We start from the raw sequence: 25,448 nt of genomic DNA, 5'->3' as shown, positions 1-25,448 counted from the left end.
AGGGGGTCAGGACTCTGGGCTGGGGGTGCAGGCTCAGGGGTGGGGCCAGGGATGAGGGGTTGGGGTGCAGGAAGGGGCTCTGGGTTTGTGGGGGGCTCAGGGCTGGGGCAGAGGGTTGGAGTGCGGGCTTACCTCCAGCGGCTCGCGTCAGTGATGCAGCCAGGGTGCAGAGGCAGGCTTCTCGCCTATCCTGGCACCGTGGACCGCGCTGCGCCCCAGAAGCTGCCAGGCCCTATCCTGCCTTAGCCAGGCAGCATCCCCAACAGGACTTTTAAGGGCCCCGTCGGTGGTGCTGACCAGAGCCGCCGTGACCCAGTCCCTTCCATTCCGTGACCCAGTTCTGGGTCGCGACCCATCGTTTGAAAACCACTGCTTTAAGGCCTTGTCTACACTACACTCACTCTCCCCCCCAACACATACGCTGCTTCTCTCTCTCCCATACACTCCCACAACACCCCCCCCCCCCCCCCAGCAGTTTAATTACAACTGTACGTCGGCATAACTTACATCAATAAAATGCTGTAGTGTAAGACAAGGCCTAACTCTTGTCTCTCTCGCCAACTGAAGTTGGTCCAATAAAGATTTTACCTCACCCACACAGTCTCTCTAATATCCTAGGACCGACACAGCTACAACAACACTGCATAAATCAAGAAAGACATTTATTCTGGAGAATACAGTGGTATCACGGTGCATGACAGAAGAGAAATGCAGTTATGTCATAAAGGATCAGGTGGAGGAAGGAGCCAGGGAATGATCAGTGTACATGAAATCCTGTCTAGAGTAGGAAAAGGGCAAGTAGGGGGTAATCTGACTGGATTACCAGCCAGAACAGGGAATTGCAGCTGTCTCCAACAGTGAAGGGGTTAACATTTCATCAGTCCTACTGCAATGTTAATAGACCATAGCAGAAATCCACCAGTCTAGCTGCAACAGGAGCTCAGTCCTTGGCTTTGTTGACATTTGTCCTAGTTATTTTTCCTCTCATTCTTTCACACCTCTTCTTTCCCTCTCGTTTTTGGTGTCTCTCTCTCTCTCTGTTTGTTGTTTATGTAGTCACATGTTTGGTTTTAGGTGCCTTGTTTAATCCCACCCTCCTGGCCTGAGAGAGAGGAGGAGGGGAACTGCAGGCGAGAAGAGAGCAACAAGATAACATGGATAGCAGAGCAAGCAGCATGGAGGGTGGAATATTGTGCTGCTAGGGAACATTGAAAAGGAAAGGGGTGACACCCAGGATTTACATAAAGCCAGCGGCTCAGGTTTTCAGGATTACTAGCTCTTTCCTTCTCTACATGCTGGGCAAGAATCCAGATGGGAAAACGGGTAATTCCTTCTTCCTGTATTTTCCAGCCCAGCTTCTGTGCTGTTTTTCCATTATGGCTTTTGCTGCTATGGTGAGTTTGATTTTTGTTATTTTTATACAGGGGTGCCAGGAGGCTTAATGATCTCAAAGGACCATTGATTTCTCAGATGAAAGGCACTATCTAGTCCGAAAACATTATATTTTGCTCCTGCCGACTGTACAGTTCCTGTGGGGGAGACATTAGCGGAGGGTGGGGGGGGAGGGGGAAGAGGGAGGCAGAAACTTAATGGTTGCAAAGAGCTGTTTTCCTTGAATTAAGATCTACAATGATTATATGGTACAACATTGTGCATATTCTTAATAACTCTGTGTGTGTGGGGGGGGGGTGTGAAGTATTTGTAACCGGAACTACTGGTGATGGCTCTCTCTAAAGTTGCTGGGAAGATGGCTTCATGCACAACTTCTGAACTGCCATAAATGCACAGTGGTTCAACACCTCAGCTAGCATTTGCTGGGAGGACAGGGGAACAAGCTGGTCCCCTTTACCATTAGTCAAAGCCTGCTGCTTTGTTGCCTCTCAAATGAGGTGTGTGTAAAATATGTGTGTGCACAGAACATATTTTCCAGCTGCTCTATTTTTCCCATTCACCCGCCCTTACCAGCTGTAGGGATGGACCTAAATCGATCAGCGCTCTGCCCTAGAGCCAGTAGCATCACATTTGCGGTCACTTCTTGCAGGGGGGGGGGGGGTGGTACAGAGCTTGTTTCATGCTCAGGGAAAGGCTGCCCACAGAGCTCTGAATCCTTCTGAGTTGAGTACAAAGAAAATGAGCTAATGCTGCTTAAGATCTTCAACTGTCTCGTTCAAAATAAGTGACTAATGTTTGCCTCTGAACACCGGCTGGAATCTGGATTCTCTGGTTCACACCTGCTACATTTTTATTGTGCTGCTGATCTGTCCTGGCTGGAAACTTTCAGACTTATCAGCAACGGCCTTTGATCACAAGGAAGGGTGTGCCTGAGGCTGTTTTTAGATAACTGAGAGGTGCAGCCAGAAGTGAAAGTAAGCTGGTAAACTTCCCCAGGCTGGCGATTTAACGGGCCCAGGGCTCCCCGCAGTGGCCAGAGCCCCTGACCCTTTAAATCACTGCTGGAGCCCTGCTGCCGCTACCCCGTGGCTCCGGCAGCGGGGCTTGGGCGGCGATTTAAAGGGCCCGGCGCGCCCCGCCTTTGTAGCGGCAGCCAGAGCCCTGGGCCCTTTAAATTGCTCCTGGGCTCCCAGCAGCCTCTGCAGCTGGTAGCTCTGGGGGTGATTTAAAGGCCCCGGGGCTCCCAGCCAGAGCTTGATTTAAAGGCTCCGCCTCTTCCGGTTGAGGCCACGCCCCTGCTGAGGACTCCGGCATACCAGTAAGTCCTTTATCTTACTTTCACCCCTGGGTGCAGCGTTTCCTGAGCGGTGCAGTGATGACGCCATTCTACTGTTTTGCCCCCCAGCCCAACCACTCAAGGCAAGGGAATGGGGAGCTGTACTGCCATGCATGTGGCTAATGTAGAGGTTTTGCTAGTAATGAGTGTTAAATGCCCGGGGTGCAGGGTGGTAGGAACAGTTCCTCACCTTGTGTGATCCTGGACAAGACACTTCCCCTCTACACCCTTCTGATTCCCCTCCTACCTTTTGTCTGTCAGGTTTTGTCTATTTAGGCAGCAAGCTCTTCAGGGCAGGGCTTGTCTCTTCCTATATTTATGTACAGTGCCTAGTACAAGGGGGCTCCGATCTCAGTCGGGGCCTCTAGTTGCTACATCATACAAATGATGATAACACCAGGGAGAGGAAGTTACCTGTAGGTCTGAAATTCCTGTAGTGCAGAGCAAATGATACGAGGGCAGCCATATGTGATTTGAGAATAAAATTTGCATCTGTATTTATATTAAAAGAGAGATGAGCCCAAATCAACCCCCATGTTCCAGACTTGGGGAAGTTCCCAGCCTATCTCTAATGAAAAGTCCTTGTATTCTTTTTATTCAGGACATATCTACACTACAAAATTAAGTCGACTTAAGGTAGGTTGACCTACAGCCACCGCAGTAATTGAATCTCTCTTCGTGTCCACACTATGCTCCTTCTGTTGGCAGGATGCATCCTCACCAGGTGCATTTACACTGACTGAAGTGGGGCATTATGGGGCACTGAGAGCTGGATCCCCACCCCTCCGGGACAGAGAGTCAGAACCCCACTGCCTCCAATGTGCTAATCAGCAGAGCTAAGCCAGCATGGAGGAGCTTTTTGGCCAAGAGGAAAGCAGATTAACTTCACCCTTGAAGCAAAGGCGGTAACAGGGAAGGAATTATAATGGAGTCATAATTCGGTGGTTGGTCTGCTCCGGGGATGGCATAGTTTACTCAGGGCAAATTGTAAGGGTAACCTCTGGCTACCATACCCATTTACTCTCACTTATTTAACAGCTTGACTCTGGTTTCACCTTCCTTTTTCGGTACTCTCTTTCAGTAAGCCTGTTCAAACAGAGGTAAACAAGGTTTAATTCTTCTCCGTCAATCTTCATGCACTTGTCTAGGCTAAGAAACAAACCAGCTTGGACAAAGCATGGCTCTTTCTGACTGGTGTGGGAAATGACTGTCCCACTGTTGCAGACTAAGCCAAACAAGTTCAACACCTGCCATAAGCCAGCCTGGCTAATCGTTCACTCTAGCAGGGGTCAGTCATGCTTTAGGTTTGTCTACATCAGCATGACAACCATTTTCAAGACTGGTTGAAGTGGATGATGAGGGCCAGAGAGCAGTGTGACAGCGGATAGCAGTCATTTACAGGCCACATTTAACTGACCAGTCTCTAGCTAAGATAGAGTGCTGCTGCCTCAGAGATATTTTAGTTCTTGTATTTGTAAATAGTTTTGCAGTGAAGGCCTAATTTGTTATAACAGCTCAGTTGTCACTAAATTAAATGGCCAGATTTTTCACGAGTGCTCAGCACCCAACAGATCCCATTACTCTCAATGGGAGCAATTGGGTGCTGAGCTCTTCAGAAAATCTGGCCCGAAAATGATCTCTCCTGACTAATCTCCAGCCTATCGGAATTTAGGGTGGGAGTTGCTATACTAGGTCAGACTAGTAGTCCTCATAGTCCAGTATCTTGTCTCTAGCAATGCTTGAGACCCGAGGCTCCAGCAGAACTTGAAACCCCTGTAATATACCTAGCTCAGGGGTGGGCAAACTTTTTGGCCTAGGGCCGCATCCGATTTCCAAAATTATATGGAGGGCCAGTTAGGGGAGGCTGGGCCTCCCCAAACAGCCAGGCATGGCCCGGTCCCGCCCCCTATCTGACCCCTCCTGCTTCTCGCCCCCTGACGGCCCCCCCAGGACTCTTGCCCCATCCATCCCCCCGTCCCCTGATGGGGGGGCCCCCCCAGGACTCCTGCCCCATCCAACCCCCCATTCCCTGTCCCCTGACAGCCCCCGGACCTCCCACCACCCCATCCAACCCCCCCCTTTCCTGACTGACCCCCCACCCCTGCCCTCTATCCAACCCCCCCTGCTCCCTGCCCCCTTACCGCCCTGCCTGGAGCACCAGGACAGGCAGCCGCGCTGCCTGGCTGGACCCAGCCACACCACCACGCAGCACAGAGCACCGGGTCAGGCCGTGGCTCTGCAGCTGCGCTGTCTGGCAAAAGCTCGCAGCCCACAGCTCAGAGCATTGCGCTGGCGGCGGGGCGAGCTGAGGCTATGGGGGAGGGGGAACAGCAGGGGGCTAGCCTCCTGGACCAGGAGCTCAGGGGCCGGGCAGGAGGGTCCCGCGGACCGGATGTGGCCTGCGGGCCGTAGTTTGCCCACCTCTGACCTCGCTGATGGTGTAAAGTGGTACATGAAGTGGGAGAGAACACAAAGGGAACTCTATTTTTCTTATGGGTTTAAACTGGTCTGCCAGCAGGGTCTTTGCAGGTGTAGCCGCAACTGTTTACCTCTAAAAGTTCTTTATATTTCAGTGGGTTTTAACCACCTGACTTCTGCTTAAATCACCACACTAAAAATATCACCCCACAGACAGAACTCATCTGTCTCTAGCAAAGTGGGTTAGTAGTTAGGGCTGCTAGGCCCTGAACCTGCAATTGAATCCCATGTAGGTGGACCTTGAACCTCCTGTGATGCCCGGGGGCTTGGTGTAGATGCAAGATTCTGCTCACATGGGTGTCATTGTAGGAGCAGGGCACAAGTCAGACTTTCCCCTGAGACACAACCACACATTGCTGCACACCTCTGTAATCCTAACAGTTGATATTTCCATAACACCTTCTATCCTGAGGGTCTACATATTATGAGCTGGGTGAAACCTTGTTTAAGTAGAGTTAAAACCTCACTAAGTTTGATAGGTGTGAACATAGCCTCAATTAACATAACAGTAAGGAAAAGCCCTCACCTAAGACAAAAGGAGTACAGTAGAACCTCAGAGTTATGAACACCAGAGTTACAAAGTGACCGGTCAACCACACACCTCATTTGGACAGTAGCAATGACAAAAAACAAAACAAACAACCCACAAACAACAAAACAAAAGAACCCAAATGCAGTACAGTACTGTGTTAAATGTAAACTGCTAAAAAAAAGGGGGAAAAGTTTTAAAAAAAGATTTGACAAGGTAAGGAAACTTTCTGTGCTTGTTTCATTTAAATTAAGATGGTTTTCTTCTGCATAGTAAAGTTTCAAAGCTGTATTAAGACAATGTTCAGTTGTAAACGTTTGAAAGAACAACCATAATGTTTTGTTCAGAGTTACAAACAACCTCCATTCCCAAGGTATACGTAACTCTGAGTTTTTAGTGTATGTGAACCCACTCAGGAGCTTTTGCTGAATATTGTTTTGGGGCGGTTTGCATGTGGGCATGTGTGTAGGCAGAACAGAAAATAAACTAGGAGAGACCGGCAGAAGGAGCAGCTGAAAGCACAGTGTCTGACCCTGGAAGAAGCATGAGGACAGGTTTTTGGGTCAGGAGCACAGGCAGAGAAGATTATTCTTGGTTCTGTTATCAAAAAGTTGTTTCTTACTATTTGATTCCTACTGTGTTCAGAGACACAGGACTCTGTACATTCTGTGTAAATCAACAAAACTGCATCAGAGAAATACCAGTCTGTCACCAATTTCTACTCCTACCTGGAACATGCCCAGGGCCCCAAACTTTGGCTAGCCGCTTGGGTCAAAAAGGAGTAAAAGACGGTTACTCACCGTTGTAACTGTTGTTCTTCGAGATGTGTTGCTCATATCCATTCCAGTCAGGTGTGCGCGCGCCGCGTGCACGATCGTCGGAAAACTTTTACCCTAGCAACACCCGGTGGGTCGGCTGTGGAGCCCCCTGGAGTGGCGCCCTCATGGCGCCGGATATATACCGCAGCCGACCCAGCGCCCCCTCAGTTCCTTCTTGCCGGCTACTCCGACAGTGGGGAAGGGGGGCGGGTTTGGAATGGATATGAGCAACACATCTCGAAGAACAACAGTTACAACGGTGAGTAACCGTCTTTTCTTCTTCGAGTGCTTGCTCATATCCATTCCAGTCAGGTGACTCCCAAGCCCCACCTAGGTGGCGGGGTCGGAGTGAGACATTGCTGTGTGCAGAACCGCTGACCCGAAAGCAGCATCGTCTCTGGATTGTTGCACCAGCGCATAGTGCGCTGCGAACGTGTGCACCGAAGACCACACTGCAGCTCTACAAATGTCCTGGATCGGGACTTGAGCCAGGAAGGCAGTCGAGGAGGCCTGGGCCCTCGTGGAGTGAGCGGTGAGGCGTGGCGTCGGGACACCGGCCAGGTCGTAACAAGCACGAATGCAGGACGTGATCCAAGAGGACAGGCACTGTGAGGAGACCGGTGAGCCCTTCATCCGGTCGGCCACCGCAACGAAGAGTTGCGTCGTCTTTCTAAACGGCTTTGTACGGTCAATGTAGAAAGCCAGGGCCCTGCGTACGTCCAAAGAATGCAGACGCTGGTCTTGACGAGTAGCGTGTGGCTTTGGATGGAAGACCGGGAGAAAGATGTCCTGGTTTACGTGGAAAGGTGAAACCACCTTCGGAAGAAAGGCAGGGTGGGGGCGAAGCTGCACCTTGTCCTTGTGGAACACCGTGTATGGGGGCTCGGACGTCAGCGCTCTGAGTTCAGAAACACGCCGTGCTGAGGTAATGGCTACGAGGAAGGCCGTCTTCCAGGATAAGTACAGGAGCGAACAGGTCGCTAATGGTTCAAACGGGGGCCCTTTGAGCCTGGAGAGAACAAGGTTGAGGTCCCACGTTGGGACCGGCTGGCGTATTTGTGGGTACAGCCGGTCCAAGCCCTTGAGGAATCTACCGACCATCGGGTTAGAGAAGACCGATGACGAGAGTTCTCCTGGGTGGAATGCCGAAATGGCGGCGAGGTGAACCCTGATTGAAGATACCGCCAAGCCTTGCTGTCTTAGTGACAGGAGATAGTCCAGTATGAGAGGGATAGGTGCCTGCAAGGGGGACGTAGCCCGTTGCTGACACCAACAGGAGAACTGCTTCCACTTGGCTAAGTAAGTGGACCGTGTAGAGGGCTTCCTACTTCCCAGCAGGATCTGCTGGACGGACTGCGAACATTGTTGCTCCGTCTGACTCAGCCATGGAGCATCCACGCTGTGAGGTGGAGCGATTGCAGGTCGGGGTGACACAGACGGCCGTGGTCCTGAGAGATGAGATCCGGACTCAAGGGGAGCGTGATCGGCGCTTGAACCGACAGCTCTAGCAGTGTGGTGTACCAGTGCTGCCTCGGCCAAGCGGGAGCCACTAGAATTACTCGTGCCTGGTCGGTGCGGATCTTGAGCAGCACCCTGTGGACAAGCGGAAATGGGGGAAAGGCGTAGAACAGGTGACCCTTCCACGTTAGAAGGAATGCGTCCGACAGAGAGCCTGGAGCTCGTCCGTAAAGGGAGCAGAATGCGTGGCACTTCCTGTTGGCCCGGGATGCGAATAGGTCGATCTGGGGAAATCCCCACCTCCGGAAGACGGAATAGATGACATCCGGGCGAATCGACCACTCGTGCGTCTGGAAGGACCTGCTGAGACAGTCCGCCAGCGTATTCTGGACTCCAGGCAGGAATGATGCGGTGAGATAGATCGAGTGGGCGATGCAGAAGTCCCACAAGCGAATGGCCTCTTGGCATAGGAGCGATGAGTGGGCTCCGCCTTGCTTGTTGATGTAAAACATGGCCGTGGTGTTGTCGGTGAGGACCAGCACGCAACGGCCCTGTAGGAAGCTGAGGAATGCCTGGCAGGCTAGGCGCACCGCCATCAGTTCCCGGACGTTGATGTGTAGGGCTAATTCGGAAGCGGACCACAGACCCTGGGTATGACGCTCCCCGAGGTGAGCGCCCCATCCTAGAGATGAAGCGTCCGTGACTAGGTGGAGGGAAGGTTGTGGGGCGTGAAAAGGCACTCCTGCACAGACCACTGCGCGATCCAACCACCAGGTGAGGGAGGTCAAGACCGAGGGCGGGACCGTGACCAGCATGTTCAGGTCGTCCCGGTGAGGACGGTACACCGATGACACCCAAGCCTGCAGTGGGCGAAGCCGCAGTCTGGCGTGGCTGGTTACGTAGGTGCACGAGGCCATGTGACCCAACAGGGTAAGGCATGTTCTTATGATGGTGAACGGAGATGCCCGCAGTCCATGAATGATGCGTGCGATGGACTGAAAGCGACCTTCTGGCAGAATGGCTCGTGCGCTTCTGGAGTCCAGGATCGCTCCAATGAACTCTATTCTCTGTGTTGGCACCAGAGTGGACTTCTCCCTGTTGAGTAGAATGCCCAGTTCGTGGAAAGTCTGTGTCACCATGTGGACGTGAGCTTGAACTTGGTCCCTGGTGCGGCCGCGCACCAGCCAGTCGTCCAAATACGGGAACAGCTGTACCCCTCGTCGGCGAAGGTATGCCGCGACGACTGCCAGACATTTCGTGAACACTCTGGGAGCCGAGGACAAGCCGAAGGGAAGGACTGCGAATTGGTAGTGCACCTTGTTCACTACAAATCGCAGGAAGCGCCTGTGAGGCGGATAAATAGCTATATGGAAGTAAGCGTCCTTCATGTCGAGGGCGGCGAACCAGTCTCCAGGATCCAGCGAGGGAATAATGGTCCCCAATGATACCATGCGGAACTTCAACTTTACTATGAATTTGTTGAGTCCGCGCAGGTCTAAGATGGGACGTAGACCCCCTTTCGATTTGGGGATCAGGAAGTAGCGGGAATAAAACCCCCTGCCCCTTAACTCCTGCGGAACCTCCTCTATGGCTCCCATAGAGAGGAGCCCAAAAACCTCCTGTGAAAGGAGTTGCTCGTGAGAAGGGTCCCTGAAGAGGGACGGGGAGGGGGAGTGGGAGGGGGGGGGCGAGGAAAATTGGAGGGCGTATCCCTTCTCCACCGTGCGAAGGACCCAACGGTCTGATGTTATAAGGGACCAAGCACGGTGGAAACGGGAAAGGCGATCCCGGAAGGGGGGAGATGAATCCTGGGTGCTGGTTCTGGTGCCGTCCTCGACCGCACCTTCAAAAGGCTTGTCTAGGCCCTGAAGGTGGTCTCGGCTGGCCCTGGTTCTGACCGGGTTGAGGGCCGGTCGACCGTCGCCTACCGCCTCGACCCCGCCTCCTGGCAAAGTCCTGTCTCGGGCGAGGCGGGGGAGGGTAGAACCTCTGAGGCTGGGGCCTGAAGGGTCTGCGTTGTGGACCCGGGACGTGCATCCCCAGAGAGCGCATCATTGTTCGAGAGTCCTTAAGGTTTTGGAGCCTCGAGTCTGTCTTTTCCGAAAACAGGCCCTGACCCTCAAAGGGCAAGTCCTGGAGGGTCTGCTGCAGTTCAGGTGGCAGGCCCGACACCTGGAGCCAGGAGGTTCGCCTCATAGCTATACCCGACGCTAGGGTCCTAGCGGCCGAGTCGGCTATATCCAGTGAGGTCTGTAGGGAGGTGCGTGCCACCCGCTTACCCTCCTCTACCAAAGTTCCGAACTCTTCCCTAGATTCCTGGGGAACCAGTTCCTTGAACTTCTCCATGGAGGACCAGGTGTTAAAACTATATCGGCTTAGGAGCGCCTGCTGGTTGGCCGCCCTAAGCTGAAGCCCCCCCGCGGAATAGACCTTGCGCCCGAACAAATCGAAGCGCTTAGCGTCCTTCGATTTCGGCGCTGCCGCCTGCTGACCATGGCGCTCCCGTGCATTTACTGATGAGACCACCAGCGAGCACGGTTGAGGGTGAGTGTACAAGTACTCATGGTCCTTGGAGGGTACAAAGTACTTCCTCTCCACGCCCTTGGCCGTGGGGGGAATAGAGGCCGGGGTTTGCCAGATGGAGGTGGCATTGGTCTGAATGGAGCGAATCAGCGGTAACGCGACCCTGGATGGGGTGTCCGCTGAAAGGATGTTCACGATCGGGTCGTGAACCTCCACGATCTCCTCCATCTGAAGGTCCATATTGCGCGCCACCCGGCGCAACAGGTCCTGGTGGGCCCGGAGGTCTATGGGGGGCGGACCCATGGCGGATGTCCCCGCTACCGCCTCATCAGGCGAGGAGGAGGAGGATACGCCCGGTGGCAAGGGGTCCAAAGGCAAGTCTTGCTCCAGGTGCTCCTGGAGCTGGGCCTCGCTCGTCCCAGTGTCTATGGCCTGCGCCGGCGTGGGCACTGGAGCCTCCATGCCCCCTGGCGGGGGGCGGGAGATGGTGGCCTCCGGGGCTCTGGGCTCAGAGCGTGCCGAGCGGGAGGCAGACGGTGGGGCCCCTTGGGCTTGGTGATAGGCCCATGGGGTCCAAAAGGACCAGTGAGCAGGTCCCTGCGTAGGGTCCTCTGCCATGTCCTGCGAGTGCCCGAAGTCCGCCGAAGCCGCCTGTCCCTGTGGAGGGTAGGCCGATCTAGAGGCCCCTTCAGAGGAGTGGGACGCGGATCTTGACGGCCATGGCGGTGCCGAACGCGAAGCATCCGTCCCCGGCTGGTGCGGTGCCGGTCGGTGCCGGTCGTAGGACGATCTGTCCCAGCGTGCCGGAGAATGGTGCCTGGATCGGGATCGGTGCCGGTAGCCCCGCCGGTGCCGCGATCCGGATCTGGAGCGGGACGACGATCGCGACGACACCCGGTGCCGGGAGCGGTCCCTCGATCGGCGCTCATACCGGTACCGGGAGGTGCGCCTCGAGTCCGATCGGTGCCGGCGGTCGCGACGGTGCCGAGATGTGGAGCGGCGCCGCGAAGAGGACCTCGACCGCGAGTACGACCGGCGCCGAGGTGATAGTCGGCGCCGGGACTCCGAGCGGCGTCGGGACCTGCTCCGAGACCTGGAGCGGTGCCGAGAGTCCACGGTTGGAGACGGTGGGCGCACCAGTGCAGGCTTGCCTCTCGACTGCACAATGCGCGGAGCCACCGGTGCCGGGAGCTGCGACGGTGCCGGCTCCGTGAGTGCGATCAGGTCCCTCGCGGTATTAAACGTCTCCGGAGTCGAGGGGAGACAAGGTTCCACCACCAGCCTAGGTGGGGAAGCAGTCCGTACCGGACTCAACGGCCTCGGTGCCGGAGTCGACGGTGTGGCCGCCTGCTTTTGGCGGTCCAAAGGCGGACGCGGCTCTACCCCCGGCACAGGGGGAGCCGGCGTCTTCAGGGCAGCAGTGTCCTGAGCCTTGCGGGCCTTCTTATGGCCTGGAGAGAGGGATCGGCGCCGAGTCCCCTGAGGTGGGCGCGGTGCCGAAGTCTGCCGGTGCCGGGAGGACTTGTCCGCGGCGCCGGTCGGAGCCGCTGGGGCGCTGCGCACCGACGCGCTCGGTGCCGGGGTCGGGCGCGCCGAGGGAGGATCCGGGCTGAGCGCCGCCTCCATGAGGAGCTGCCGAAGCCGAAAGTCCCGCTCCTTCCTCGTTCGAGGCTTGAAGGCCTTGCAGATTGGGCACTTATCTGCGTGATGGGCTTCCCCGAGGCACTTCAAGCAGGAGGCGTGCGGGTCACTTGTTGGCATCGGCTTCGCGCAGGACGCGCACGGCTTAAAGCCAGGAGCCTTGGGCATGAGCCCGGTATGCTCCGGGGGGAAAAAAGGGGGGAGAACAACCCCCTTAACCCCCGCTCACAATTTATAACAGCTACCAGCTAAATAACAACTATCTAAAGACTCTAACTACTATACAACTATCTAAACTATCTACAGAAATAAGCTAGACGCTAGGGAGTGTGGAGACCAGCTAAGCTGTGCTCCGTAGTTCCAACGACCGTCAGGGGCGGTAAGAAGGAACTGAGGGGGCGCTGGGTCGGCTGCGGTATATATCCGGCGCCATGAGGGCGCCACTCCAGGGGGCTCCACAGCCGACCCACCGGGTGTTGCTAGGGTAAAAGTTTTCCGACGATCGTGCACGCGGCGCGCGCACACCTGACTGGAATGGATATGAGCAAGCACTCGAAGAAGAACAATATGGTTCCCAAAGGGAGCTCATCAGGAAGTGTGGTCACTTTCAGGTGGAACTCTAAAGCAGTGACTTTGGAGAACAGGTTTTGTTATGGTAGGAGGGGAATGGAAGAATAGCTTTTCCAGTGAACAAATTTTAGGGTGGCAGAGTGGGATTACCCAAGGTGCCATTTAATGGTAAAGGACTAGATTGTGGCCTTGTTTTACATGAGCACATAGTGGGAAGTAAGGAATCCCTCTGTTGTGGTGACTATACGTGGGCTCCCCACGGAGCAGGCGTGGAGGCGGCAGAACCATGGCTGTCCACCCCTCCACACCAATACAGAGGAGAATATGCTGCACCCTGAAGAGGGGTGTTACATATGTCTTCCTTCCTCCACCCCCCAGCACAACCGCAGTCCTGCTAGGCAGGGTGTCTCTGAGCTACCACGGGGGCAGTGTGGAAGCTTTACTCCCCCCTGACTTCAGGCTGTGCCTGAGTGGCACAATGTAGTTCAGAGTAAATGGGGATATGATAAATACGGGAAGGGGATTTGATTTGTACGCAGTGCCACATCTCTGGAAGGATGTTGTCATGGGGCTGATGGTCCCTAAAAAAGCGAGTGAGGTCAAGTTATATTTTTCAGCTAAGCGTTCAGACAAGAAATCTATCATAAGCTGAAACTGATATACACACTCCTGTAGAGCTTTATAAGAGTAGTATCAGTTGAAAGCATTTACACTGTTACAACAAAAACATACAGCCATTGTACGTGGGGGAGGGTTTAAAAAAATTACAAAATCCAGTCATGCCCTGGATAAATATTTTACTGAAAATGCATTTAAAGTCCACCACAAATATCACTAAAATCTTAAGGGAGATTACATAGAGAACTGTAAAATGAGTATTTCAGTGAGAACATTGATAACACATCTGAAAAATGGGGGTAATGCCAAAATATGAAGCATTCTAATAAGTAGAGAAGAGCCTGAAATGAGAGTCTACATCCAGGTTAATGCCCGAGAGTGGGACCAGAACCAATCTCTAAAAAGCGCGGCCTCCAACAACCCTGACCTTTGGGATCTGGCCGTTTAAGCGGTTCCACTCACCATTGTAGCGCCCCCTGGCTTTTTTTGGAGGGGGGGGCAGGGAGTGTCCATTTCTAGCACCCCAGTTGACCACTTCTTTGGCTCTGCAATGGCCTATTTCTGTCTTCATCTTTCATGGCCCAGCCTTCCAGCCATGTCCTCTCTTTGCAGTTCTGTCTCTTTCCAGCTAAAGAATCCACACCAACACCCAAACAGAGCTCCTTCTGTCCCTCTCAAGCTGTACTGAAGTTCTCTGCTTTTCACCCCAGCTCCTGGGCACTGCAGAGTTATTTCTTTGCTCCTTTGAGTCAGCACTACCTCCCCTTCCTGGGGACTCTGGTAACTTCTACCAGGGACCTCCCTGCTTCTTAGACCCTCTCCTGCTCCCTGTGGTTCTCTCTACCCTGCCTTCACCAGACTCTTCCCAGAGAGCTGGCACTTCTATCGCTCCTCTGTCCTAGAGTTCCCCTTTCTGACAAAGTTCTTTCTCTACATAGTCCTCCCTGACCCTTTCCCAGCTGGGGTCATTACTGGTAATTAAGCCACCCGATCAGGATCTGCTGGGGGGTAACTGCTAAGTAACAGGCAAGGCTGAGGCTGACTTTCCTTAAAGGGCCTGCTAGCCTTTGGCAGGCCATTATGGGGCCGGTCTAGTTCTCTTGGCCCATTTGACTTGAGTTCCCTCCCCCCCCCCCCATATCTCTACATACCCAGGAAACCGCCTCTCTGCTCCCATCTGGCTGCGCACCAGTCCCACAAGTTGTGGTAATTCCCCTCCTTCACCTGTTTATGTCTTGGTGACCCTTTTACTTCTGCTATGTGAACAGGAAGTCAGTAGATGGAGCCACAACACAACTTTCCAGGCCAGGAGAAAGACAGGGAATTGCAAGCATCTCTGGGGTGACCTGCAGGTACAGCGATCTGGGGATGGCACCCTGATGACTGGCTGTGTGTGCATAGCAAGGATCCAAGACAGCGAGACCCTATGCAAGGGCACAGGTGTCAGGGTACCTCTGATTCACCAAACTGTGTTCCATCCAAGCATCTGTTGAGCTGGCAGCCAGTCCTGCATTCCTCTCTCTCCCAAATAGTTCAAAGATGCCTCTCCTGAAGGGTGTGTGAAGAATAGGTGGCATCCACTTCCTGCTCTTCCCTGCTTCAGACACGCCACCCTCAGATAATGCTCATCTTTGGGGGCAGGGACCTGCTCAGACAGGGATTTCCTAGCACCCAAGTATGTGTTCCTGAAAACTACAGAGCCAGAACAGCTTGCTGCGGGCCCACAGCTCCTCCAGCGCTGAGAATGTTAATGCCACCATTGATTGTGCTCCCCACCCACAGATGCGGGTCCTGATCCTGCAGGGCCTTACAGACACAAGCAGCCCTGCTGATATCAATGGGCCCTCACCCATGTACTTGTGCGAGTGAGGCTTTGCAGCATCCGGCCCTTCATGCAAGTGCTCCTTTCACCACTGCGCCTGACAAACTGAGGAGCAGGGGCAGTGCATTCACCAAATTAGCCCAAGATCGCTTCAGAAGTGGTCCTCAAGTCCCTAGTGTCCTTGGGCCTTCGGGTCCTCATGCCCTGAGTCCTGAGGACCCTGGCCCCATATGCAGAGTACAATTCTCTGCTCTAACACTCTTGCAAAGCTCATACATTCAACACAATAGGTTATACATAAAACAAAACCCGGTTATCAGAGAAGGAAAGAACCGCCAATGCAGAAATCAGCCAGAGTCCATGCAGGTCCATGCACTGTCACGAGTTATGGAGTGACACAGCACTGTAATGTCATTGTCTAGCCAGAAGTTCTTTACTATCCTGCAGCGAGAAGAAGCCTGGTCTGAAACAAAGCCAGAGAAAACAAACAGAGGTGGGATAAATCCATCATATTTTGCACTTATACCAATATAAGGCCTTTCATCTAAGGATGTCAAAGTGCTGTTCATGCTGCAGGAAGTGTAACCCTCTTCACAGTAAACACTGCAAATCCAGTGACTATCGCGCTGGCTGGAGTCACAACGTGGCCCCAGAATTAGGCCCGTTGTGTGCTCAATAACGACTGACCCATCCCTATAGCGACTGACCGATCCTGGTCAAACTTTCTGGCAGACAGCATCCCCACCTCTAACCATACTCTCTTCTGGGATAGGTAAGTGCTACCAAGCCCTGTCTCCTCCAAAACTATGCATCAAAGTTCAGCTAGCACCTTCTGCTGCTCACAGGGCACTGATGCTTCCTGGGCAAAATCATTCAGTCTCCAAGATTCTGGTGCCCATCCCCAGGAGGAAAGAGGAAGATCAGTGTGTACGGAAACTGGTATCATAGCCTGTCTGTGATGGGGAGTTAGATGACCATGAAACCAATGCTCCTCTAGCATCTCACAGCAGGGCTGGAGCAAACGAGGGAACAACACTAATTAACAGGAGGGTGCAAAAGAGCCCCCAGCATCAAGCCTCAAGCAGAATGTTAGTTACATCACATGGCAAGGGTGCGAGTAACAAAAGTTAGACCTGGGAGGTTAACTGAGATTTAACAATAGGTGAGAGGAGAAGATAGCAAACAGTGCAGCAGCCCCAGCAGGAACTCCTCCACTGGAGAAGAGAGCTGTGGTACAAGAATTAGGCTCACAGGAAGTAGAAAAAATGCAGAGTCAAAGAGAAGAGTATGGGAGAAGGAAAGCCAGTTAAAGGACAGAGAAGGAAAGTATAAAGAAGTGTCAAAAGGGCAATTAGAAAGGAAAATTACTGCTACCCACTGAGCAGCTACATGTGCTAATGTAACCCATGTGCCTAATAGGGAGATATCTCCTTAAGAGACCCACTGTGGGGAGGTAGGAGTGAGCTGTGTCTGGGTCACTGTTGCTAGGCCGATTAAGCACTCCACGTCCAGAAGCTTCTGGAATTGTGTGTGGACAGTAGTGTTGGGTCTGCTCCAATAGGTTCCCTGTTGCTGGGGTCAGACTCCGTGAGGGGGAGCAGTCAAGGCAGCTGCTTTACAAAAGGCCAATATGTGCCCTGGGTGAGTTGGGAGAAGCTAGGGTGACCAGATGTCCTGATTTTTATAGGGACAGTCCTGATTTTTGGGTCTTTTTCTTGTATAGGCTCCTATTACCCCCAACCTTCCTGTCCGTTCCAGCTGAGGAATGTCCCGATTTTTCACACTTGCTGTCTGGTCACCCTAGGAGAAGCTGAGTCAGGAGCAGGAAGCAGGCTGTTGTCCCTAACTCTGAAGCACTTTGCAGCAGGTTAGGGATATTGTTACCCTCCAACAGGGAAGCCTGGGCAATGCTAATTATAGCCAGGGGAAATTGGGAGGGAAAAAGAACTTCTATTTTAATTGTACGCTTTGTGGTTTTGATTTTAGCCAAACCGTTCTAGTTAAATTGTCTCAACTAGTCTGATTCAGGAACTTTTCTTTAAATGTAGTAATGAGGAAAGAGTCATTTCTATTTTACTATTCTCAGTTTTGTATTTTCTTGTAACAGGGTTTTGTTTAAATCTAAACACTTAAGTGAGTGGTTGGTTAATCAGTCAGCTGACCGGCTAGCAGTGATTTCACCAGAGGAAGAGTCTGCACGGATTCCAGCTGAAGGTTCCTACAAGCCAGGGGAGGGAAGATGTTGTTTTAGATTCAGCAGATTGATAGGTTTGGTGATCAAAGACGCTAACTGAGATTTAGGTGAACAAAACCTAAGCTTTTGGGAACTTTCAGTTACTTCTCACTGTGTTTCTGTGGGGACTGAACTGTTCAGATTTTAATTTGTTTTCTTTATTTATGTTTATGTATAACTGAAGGGAATGTCTGTGGATTATAAAATAGGCATGTTATGCTGTAAAAATTAGATTATTTGTTTCTTTACCATAAGATTTGATAAAGTTATTTAATTAAATTCATTTATTTAGTTCCTTTGCGGAGTTGAATGTGGGGAGGTTAACCCTGTGCAATCCTTGCTGAAAATCCTTAGAGCCTGAACTCTGGGTCTCCAGCTACTTTTCTATGGGAGTTGGGGTTTTTTAGGCACTGGAGAAGGGCAATGAAGTGAACTATAGCCCACCCAAAGGTTACACTAACTTTGTGTAAACTAGGCGCAGTGAGACTGTTAAGAGTGGGCTTGTCAAGGCTGTATCCCCACTTTGAACTTTAGGGTACAAGTGTGGGGGCCTGCATGAGGACTTCTAAGCTTAACTACCAGCTTAGTTCTGGTCCGCTGCCACCATTCCCTACCCTGGGAAGCTTTTAGAAACCTCTCACCAATTCCCTGGTGAATACAGATCCAAACTCCTTGGATCTTAAAACAAGGAGAAATTGACCCTTCCCCCCTCCTTCCTTTCACCAACTCCTGGTGGATACAGATCCAAACCCCCTTGGATCTTAAAACAAGGAGAAATTAATCAGGTTCTTAAAAAGAAGGCTTTTAATTAAAGAAAAAGGTAAAAATCATCTCTGTAAAATCAGTATGGAAAATAACTTTACAGGGTAATCAAACTTAAAGAGCTCAGAGGACCCCCCTCTGTCTTAGGTTCAAAGTACAGCAAACAAAGATAAACACTCTAGTAAAAGGTACATTTACAAGTTGAGAAAACAAAGTAAAACTAAGACGCCTTGCCTGGCTTTTTTACTTACAAGTTTGAAATAGGAGAGACTTGTTTAGAAAGATGGGGAGAACCTGGATTGATGTCTGGTCCCTCTCAGTCCCAAGAGCGAACAACCCCTTAAAACAAAGAGCACACACAAAAGCCTTCCCCCCCCCCCCCCCAAAGTTTTGAAAGTATCTTGTCCCCTTATTGGTCCTTTGGGTCAGGTGTCAGCCAGGTTACCCGAGCTTCTTAACCCTTTACAGGTAAAAGGATTTGGAGTCTCTGGCCAGGAGGGATTTTAGTACTGTACACAGGAGAGCTGCCACCCTTCCCTTTATAGTTATGACAGGGCTAGTGGCAGCCCAGAAGAGTGGGGCAGAGTAGATGGACAAATACTAATTTTTAGGAAGTTAGAGGGGGTTGATTGGTTCAACTTTTAATTCAAATGTTTAATGCAAACTCTTAATTCTAAATCTGAGTTAACTGTTCAATCAGAAGATACATCCGGTTGCTCCTGAGTCTTTGTCTATACTAGCACTTTTGTCGGTAAAACTTTTTCTCCCTGACCGACATAAGTTTTGCCCACAAAAGTGCCGGTGTGCACAGCCCTGTATTGGCGGGAGATGCTCCCCTGCTGACAGAGCTGCCGCCATTCATTGGGGGGGTTTAATTATGCCAATGGCAGAGCGGCTCCATGGGACACCGTACAGTGGCGCAGCTGCAGCGGTACAGCTGTGCCGCTATAAGGGCTGTAATGTAGACACAGCTTGAGAGACTTGATCTGCCTCTTCAAAGTAGTCCAGAAAGAGGGAGCAACCTGGGAGTAGGGGATCGGAATTGCTTTATTTAATAGACGGAGGGGGAGATTCATGGTTATGTGCCTGAGCCTGGTTCAGACATTCATTTACTGCCATCAGACTCCACAATGCATTAAGCCTCACAGCACCGGAGAGAAGCAAAGAATACTTGTGAAATCATGAGCTACAGAAGAGAAGTACATGTTTCTATCAGGACCGGAAGTATGGTCTTCTAGTTATGGCACTGGGCTGGGACTCTGGAGATTTGGGTTTAGATCTTGGCTCTGCCACACACTCACTGGGTGACCTTGACCAAGTCATGTAATTTCTCCGTGCCTCAGTTCCTCATCTAGACAATAGGGTTAATAATGCATTCTTCCACTGAGTCTGAGTTGTCTACTTAGATTGCAAGCTCTTTGAGGCAGACACAGGTATATGTACAGCACCGAATACAGTAGGGTCCCAATCTCAGTTGGGGCCTCTACGTGCTTCTATAATAATAATGTTACTAACAAGATCAGAGTCCCCAGCAATCTCATGGGACTCTCTGGCCATTGTTTGTGATGTAATAGCCCCAATGAGCTCAGCGACTCAGGAAGGATCCCTGGAGTCCTTCATAAGTCACCCTATTATTTCTTATGCTGTCCCAATATGGGACCCATTGAGCATGATGCCTAGGGACCTTTTCCCACTGCTGCTTCAGTGGCATGGCATTCATTTCCCCATGAGCTCATCACAGATTTTTGCTCTCACCAGATTGTTAGGTCTGGAAGTTCTTCCTTTGATACTGGTGGATTTGTGCATGTTTTTAAATGTTTCCTTCTTTCCCTGTAGGTCGGCTGCATTGGTTGGGCCTCACTTATGTTGCACCACTGATGGCTTGCTACTCTGAGCAGAAGCAGAGGAGTGAATGAATTGGGGCATGAGCACACGGGGGCCACACCCTGTATCCGGCAGCCATGCTCCTCCGAGGACTGCGGCTCTATGGGAAGTGGTGCCGTTTTTCCAGTCCCATTACTCAGCTCCTTACCTTAACTGTGGTGACATTTGGCGTGTTGGCTCCCTTGATTTGCCACCAGCTCCTCCACTCCTATTTTTACTTACGCCGCTGGCATCTGAACCCCATGAGCCAGGAGTTCCTGAAGCAGAACCAGGAGGATGGCCAGACTGCCCTCCGTTACTTTGAGGACCTGCGGACTCCTAACTCCTCGGAGATCTCAGGCGACAAGGCCCTCAGACCATGGCTGCTCGTCACCATCATCACCGTGCAGAGGCGGAATGAGTTCCACTACGTCCTGCAGGTGGCTTCCCGCTTCCACCGCCTCCTCCAGCAGTGTGGCCCTCACTGCCGGAGCCACCAGGTCTTTCTCTGTAACGTAGAGCAGGACCCGGGCAGCCACCAGGATGCCAGGCTGTTGGGTAACTTCTTTGCAATGGTCAGCCGCTACAAAAACTGGGAGGACCCCGATGCCGCATTGAACCAGTTTGAGAAGGAGAAGCGGGACTATGCCTTCTGCTTGGAGCAGTCGCTCTTGGCCTACAGTCCAGAGTACGTCCTTCTGGTGGAAGACGATGCTGTTCCCGAAGAGGAGATATTCCCTGTCCTGCAGCACCTGCTGCTGGCACGGCTCTCAAAGCCACACCTCAAAGATGCCCTCTACCTGAAGTTGTACCATCCCGAGCGACTTCAGCGCTATATCAACCCGGAGCCCATGAGGATCCTGGAGTGGCTCGGCCTGGGCATGTTTCTGGGCCCCCTGCTGAGCTTTCTGTACTCCTGGGTGTCTGGCCGCCCAAGCCTTACCTGGCCCATTGTCCTGTTCTTTGCCTTGTACAGCATGGCACTAGCAGAGCTGGTGGGTCGCCACTACCTGCTGGAGCTGCGCCGGCTGGCCCCTGTGCTCTACAATGTGGTGCCGGTCACCGAGTGCTGCACGCCCGCCATGCTGTTCTCCTCCCCTTCCGCCCACCGTGTCTTGGGTTACCTTCAGGAGCTGCACTGCCGTCGGGGTTTTGCCAAGGACACTGCACTCTACTCCCTGTTGCGCACCAAGGGTGAGAGGGCCTACGTGGTGGAGCCCAATCTGGTCAGGCACGTGGGGATGTTTTCCAGCCTCAGGCCAAATGACAGCCCTAAGCTACTGTGACCCACCGAGAAATGCCTTTATGGAAAGACTGGGAGCCAAGGGAGCCTTGTCCTTGGACAGACATATCAGGTGTGACTCCAGATGTCATGCCACTTGCAACTGTGCTCAGAACTACCAGCGCCACCTAGTGGAGGGAAAGGAACTTTAAAAAAAAGTTAAACCTATAGCTACATTTATTTTATAATGAAGTGAAAGGAGGGTGGAGGTTTTCAGGGAAGGGGAAGCTTTGCTACTATTCTTAGTCATTTTGGGGGGGAGACCCCAATATACACACACACACACACACACACACACACACACACTGGCCATTTGCACGTGAATGTGCCTCCTACAGCAGTATCCAACAACCAGTCTCTGGTATCACAGACCCGAGACAGTTTGGCTGTATCAGCTGATGTTTGAGATCTCCTTTGTCTTTTTAGCTGCCTCATGCACCTCCCCCACCCCGCGTCCTTCCTCACCTACAATGGCCCTGTCTCAATTCCCTCCATGCTAGTCAATGCCACTCCTGTGGTCACATATGTCCCAGTCTCAAGGTACTGGAAATGCTAGCCAGGGTGAGTGCATCAGGCACAAGCTGACCTAGGAGGAAATATGGAGCTGGAGAATAGCCCTTGTTTCCCCCAACCTTCTCCATATCTTACCCTGATGACCTTTACAAGAGGCACGATGCATATAATGAGCTCCTTACCCCACATTCTGCACATGGTTCTGCGAACATGTTTCATGCTGCTTCAGCACCTCCAGATCTTCTCCTATGTGGGTGTCCTAGAAATTCCTGTCCGTTCCAGCTGAAGAATAAGGAGAGGCGGACACAGTTAATCAAGCAGGGAGCCCCAGGAGGGGCGATCCGTTTATTTCAATTGCAATTGGGTTCGAGCTCATAAGTCAGCAAGAACAAAGAAAACACTTACACCAAAGCATTATATGCAGTTGACTATGATAATCTATCACTCTATGATTGGCCAAAATTTGCTATCATTACCATACATAATTAGCAAGCTACATATATCTGCCCTTCTTGTGACCCCTTATTGTTCATCTACTTGCCCGCCCCCCCGCGTTATTTTGCAAACCAAGCAGTTAGTTATCTACAGGACGCAGGCACAGAAAATTCCATTGTCTCCAGGTTTAGAGTTTGGCTACATTTCCTCTCGAAGGAACTTCCTGAGTTAAGACTATGCATAGCTGTGCTATATATCTCCCATGTGTACGTGACAAATTTGCCCCCTGGCAGTTAAGTAGAATACTTTTATTTCATGGGTAACATGCCTCTTCCCCCAAAGCTCTCTTTTCACCTTGGAGCAGAGGATCTGAAACATAAAGTCCATGTTCTTCTCCATTGCTTCAGCTGGGGTCCCCGATGGAGCCAAGAACACTAAAACCAAACAACCTCCCGCTCGCTGTATGTGGCTTGGATTCGCTGGCCCATGCACATACTCACACACACCCACACAGCCTCACATCAGAACAATCTTTGAGATTGCACATACAGCTACCTCTCATAGGTGAGGAAGAGCAGATTCCCCATTTAGGCCCTGATCCTGTATCACCGGGAGCTCACTCATTAGCTTTATTGAGTGCAAGCCCTTAAAACTGGCCCTAGACGGGTTGCCACCCATCCTGATTTTCCATGGATTCCACCTGCAGCATGGAGAAGCTCCAGTTTGCCTTGGGCAGCCCAATGAATGATCCAGCATGATCATGTTATTTACGGGAAAGGTGAAGGAACAGTTGCAGCAGCATGGTGTCACAGTGCACTTATCTTGCCTCAGCCTGCAGTTAGATATAGCTGACAGCTGCAGAAGACACAGTTCACTGCTCCTACCATGAATAGCTGGGCATGGTCAGATGAGCAAGTTTCAGTAATGTGTCATGTTGAAGGGGCCACTTCTAAATAGACACGTTAAATAACTAATCTTCTGATCCAACTGGCGGGGAGTTTGGATGGTTTCCAAGAGTTGGCTGCTTTCTAGCAGAACTGTTCTGGGTGCATTGAAAACAGAAACCACATGAGAAATAAGATCTTGGGGATTGTTACAAATTCAAAACTGCCTTTGAAAAGTTTGTACCCCATGGCCCTGATCTACAGCCCATTGCAGTCAGAGTCTTTTTATCGATTTTAGGGTGCTTTGGACCAGGCACTATATGAGGAGACCTACGCCCAGTTTTGAGTGGCATTTGGGTGAAACTGTGTGCAAATCACAAATTTTCCTGGCTTCAGAATGAACCAAGTGAAACAGTTTTGGGGGGGAAAAGAGTTCCACTTTCAGTTTTCTTTCTTTCGTTTGTCAGAGCCTGGAACTCATGGTAAAACTAGGAGTAATAAGGGTAGATGTGTGTCTGTGTGTGAACCCTTGTGGACTGAAACCAAAGAAAATATTTGCACAAGCCTCCTAAGAAGTAAATTTCACACAAAAACGACGAGGAGTCCTTGTGGCACCTTAGAGACTAACAAATTTATTTGGGCATAAGCTTTCGTGGGCTATAGTTCCTTTTCAGGCTGGGAGGGGCAACTGACTTGTAAAGTGTTCAGCACAAAGGAGATAGGCAGTCAGTCACAGGGTGTCACTAGAGCACAGAACAATGCCAGCTCAAGCACCTGAACTTTGCCTCTTGCTAGATCAGCTGGGATTATTTTAGAGGATCACTGTTGTTTGCACAAGGGCATGCCTTGCCTTGCATGCACAAGGGCATGGACTGTAAGAGCTGACAAAACATTACATTTTATTTCGACACAGCAGTCACCAGCATCCATCAGGACAGATGCTGAAACCTGTTCCCAGACTAAGTGCAGCTGGTATCTGGCTTCCCTGTGTCTCCCTCGCAGAGAGCCACACACACAAATATCTTCTCGGTAGTGTTGTTCTTTGTCAGGTTGTAGAATTTGGGGGTCATTGTGAATTTATTTCACTAAGTGCCTGGGCACATAGAGGGAAAGGTGACTATCTATTTATGCTGCCTTGAGTGTTGAATGTTTCAGATGTGGGGTTTGTTTTTTAATCTTTGTACTGTATGGATCCAGAACAACACCCCATTTTTTGGTGCTTGGTTGTTCATGTTAGTGCAAAACAAAAGCCCCCAGCAAGGAGTTACAAATTGTTTGGCTTAAAAAAGAGAGAGAGAAAGAACCAAGTGATAATGCTCAGTTAATAAATGTTCTGGTGTGGGAAATGATTCATCATTTTGTCAGCATGTTACTTTTCTTCCTTACCACTACGGGCCCGAGCCAATGCCCCCTGAAGTCCGTGGGAAATTTTCTAATGATTTCAGTGGATGCTGCATCAGACTCTTTAAATCTGAAAATTCTTCCATCAACCTAGCACTGTCTACACTGGGGGTTAGGGTGGCTTAATTACATCCCTCGGAAATGTAGATTTAAATATCCCTGAGCAATATAGCTGGGCTGACCTAACTTTGTAGCATAGAATTGGCCTAAATCACTTTGGGCAGCCCACAAGGCACAGGCATTAAGGGCTTTCCAGAAGCAGGGATGCATAGGTTGCATGTTTGCCCCTGGGAAGGGATGCTAGCTCTGTTTAAACACTCAAGCCCTCTGTCTTCATTCAAGCAAGGATTATTATACCCAGCCAGCTTGCAGCTAGATAAAGGCAGGGAGCCCTCTTAAGATTACGCAGCCAAATGACATTGCTAGGTGCAGGAGTGTACCTCTCCATTTGGATAGTGTCTCTGAAGCAATGCATTGCTCATTTGGTGCCTTCTCCAAAGCCCACAGCGGGAGTCTTTCTAGTCACATCAGGCCCACACACAATATATATTTCACATAGATTCTCTTTAGGGAAACTGCAGTCCCTCCTAGTGCCTCTTTGGGTGTAAGTAATCCACACGCAGGTGGGGTAGAGGCCAGGCTGAGGGCCTCTCCCCTTCTGCCCATGCTGGTGGAGCTGGCCAGATGCAGAGAGGAGTGTACTGTGCAGGGATGGTGCAGCAAGCCCATTCCCTCTGTAGATAAGGGGATCTGGGATCCACAGTGCCTGCTGGTGCTCCTGCTGACATGAGGCAGAGGCACCCCACATGACTAGCTCCCTGACAGGTTTGCCGGGAGGCTGCGCTGATTGCTGTGGAGCCACGACTGCGGAAGATTTCTCATAACGCTGA

The 25,448-nt window shown here is 51.4% G+C and overlaps 1 protein-coding gene across 1 annotated transcript; it reads left to right on the top strand.

The window, feature by feature from the left end:
• Positions 1-1,230: 1,230 nt before the first annotated feature.
• PGAP4 (post-GPI attachment to proteins GalNAc transferase 4) lies at positions 1,231-24,506 on the top strand. Its single transcript, XM_065406213.1, has 2 exons — positions 1,231-1,394; positions 20,017-24,506. Exon 2 carries the CDS (start codon positions 20,142-20,144, stop codon positions 21,327-21,329), a length of 1,188 nt encoding a protein of 395 aa, XP_065262285.1. The 5' UTR covers positions 1,231-1,394; positions 20,017-20,141; the 3' UTR covers positions 21,330-24,506.
• The last annotated feature ends 942 nt before the right edge of the window (positions 24,507-25,448 follow it).

This window comes from Emys orbicularis, chromosome 6, assembly GCF_028017835.1.
Source record: "Emys orbicularis isolate rEmyOrb1 chromosome 6, rEmyOrb1.hap1, whole genome shotgun sequence".
NCBI lineage: Eukaryota > Metazoa > Chordata > Testudines > Emydidae > Emys > Emys orbicularis.
The sequence above is the reverse complement of the archived record's forward strand: the minus strand, read 5'-3'. Positions and strand labels throughout refer to the sequence as shown.

Bases quoted from the DNA above. Each gene is read 5' to 3' on its own strand.
- PGAP4 (XM_065406213.1), top strand. From the start codon at position 20,142: ATGCTCCTCCGAGGACTGCGGCTCTATGGGAAGTGGTGCCGTTTTTCC.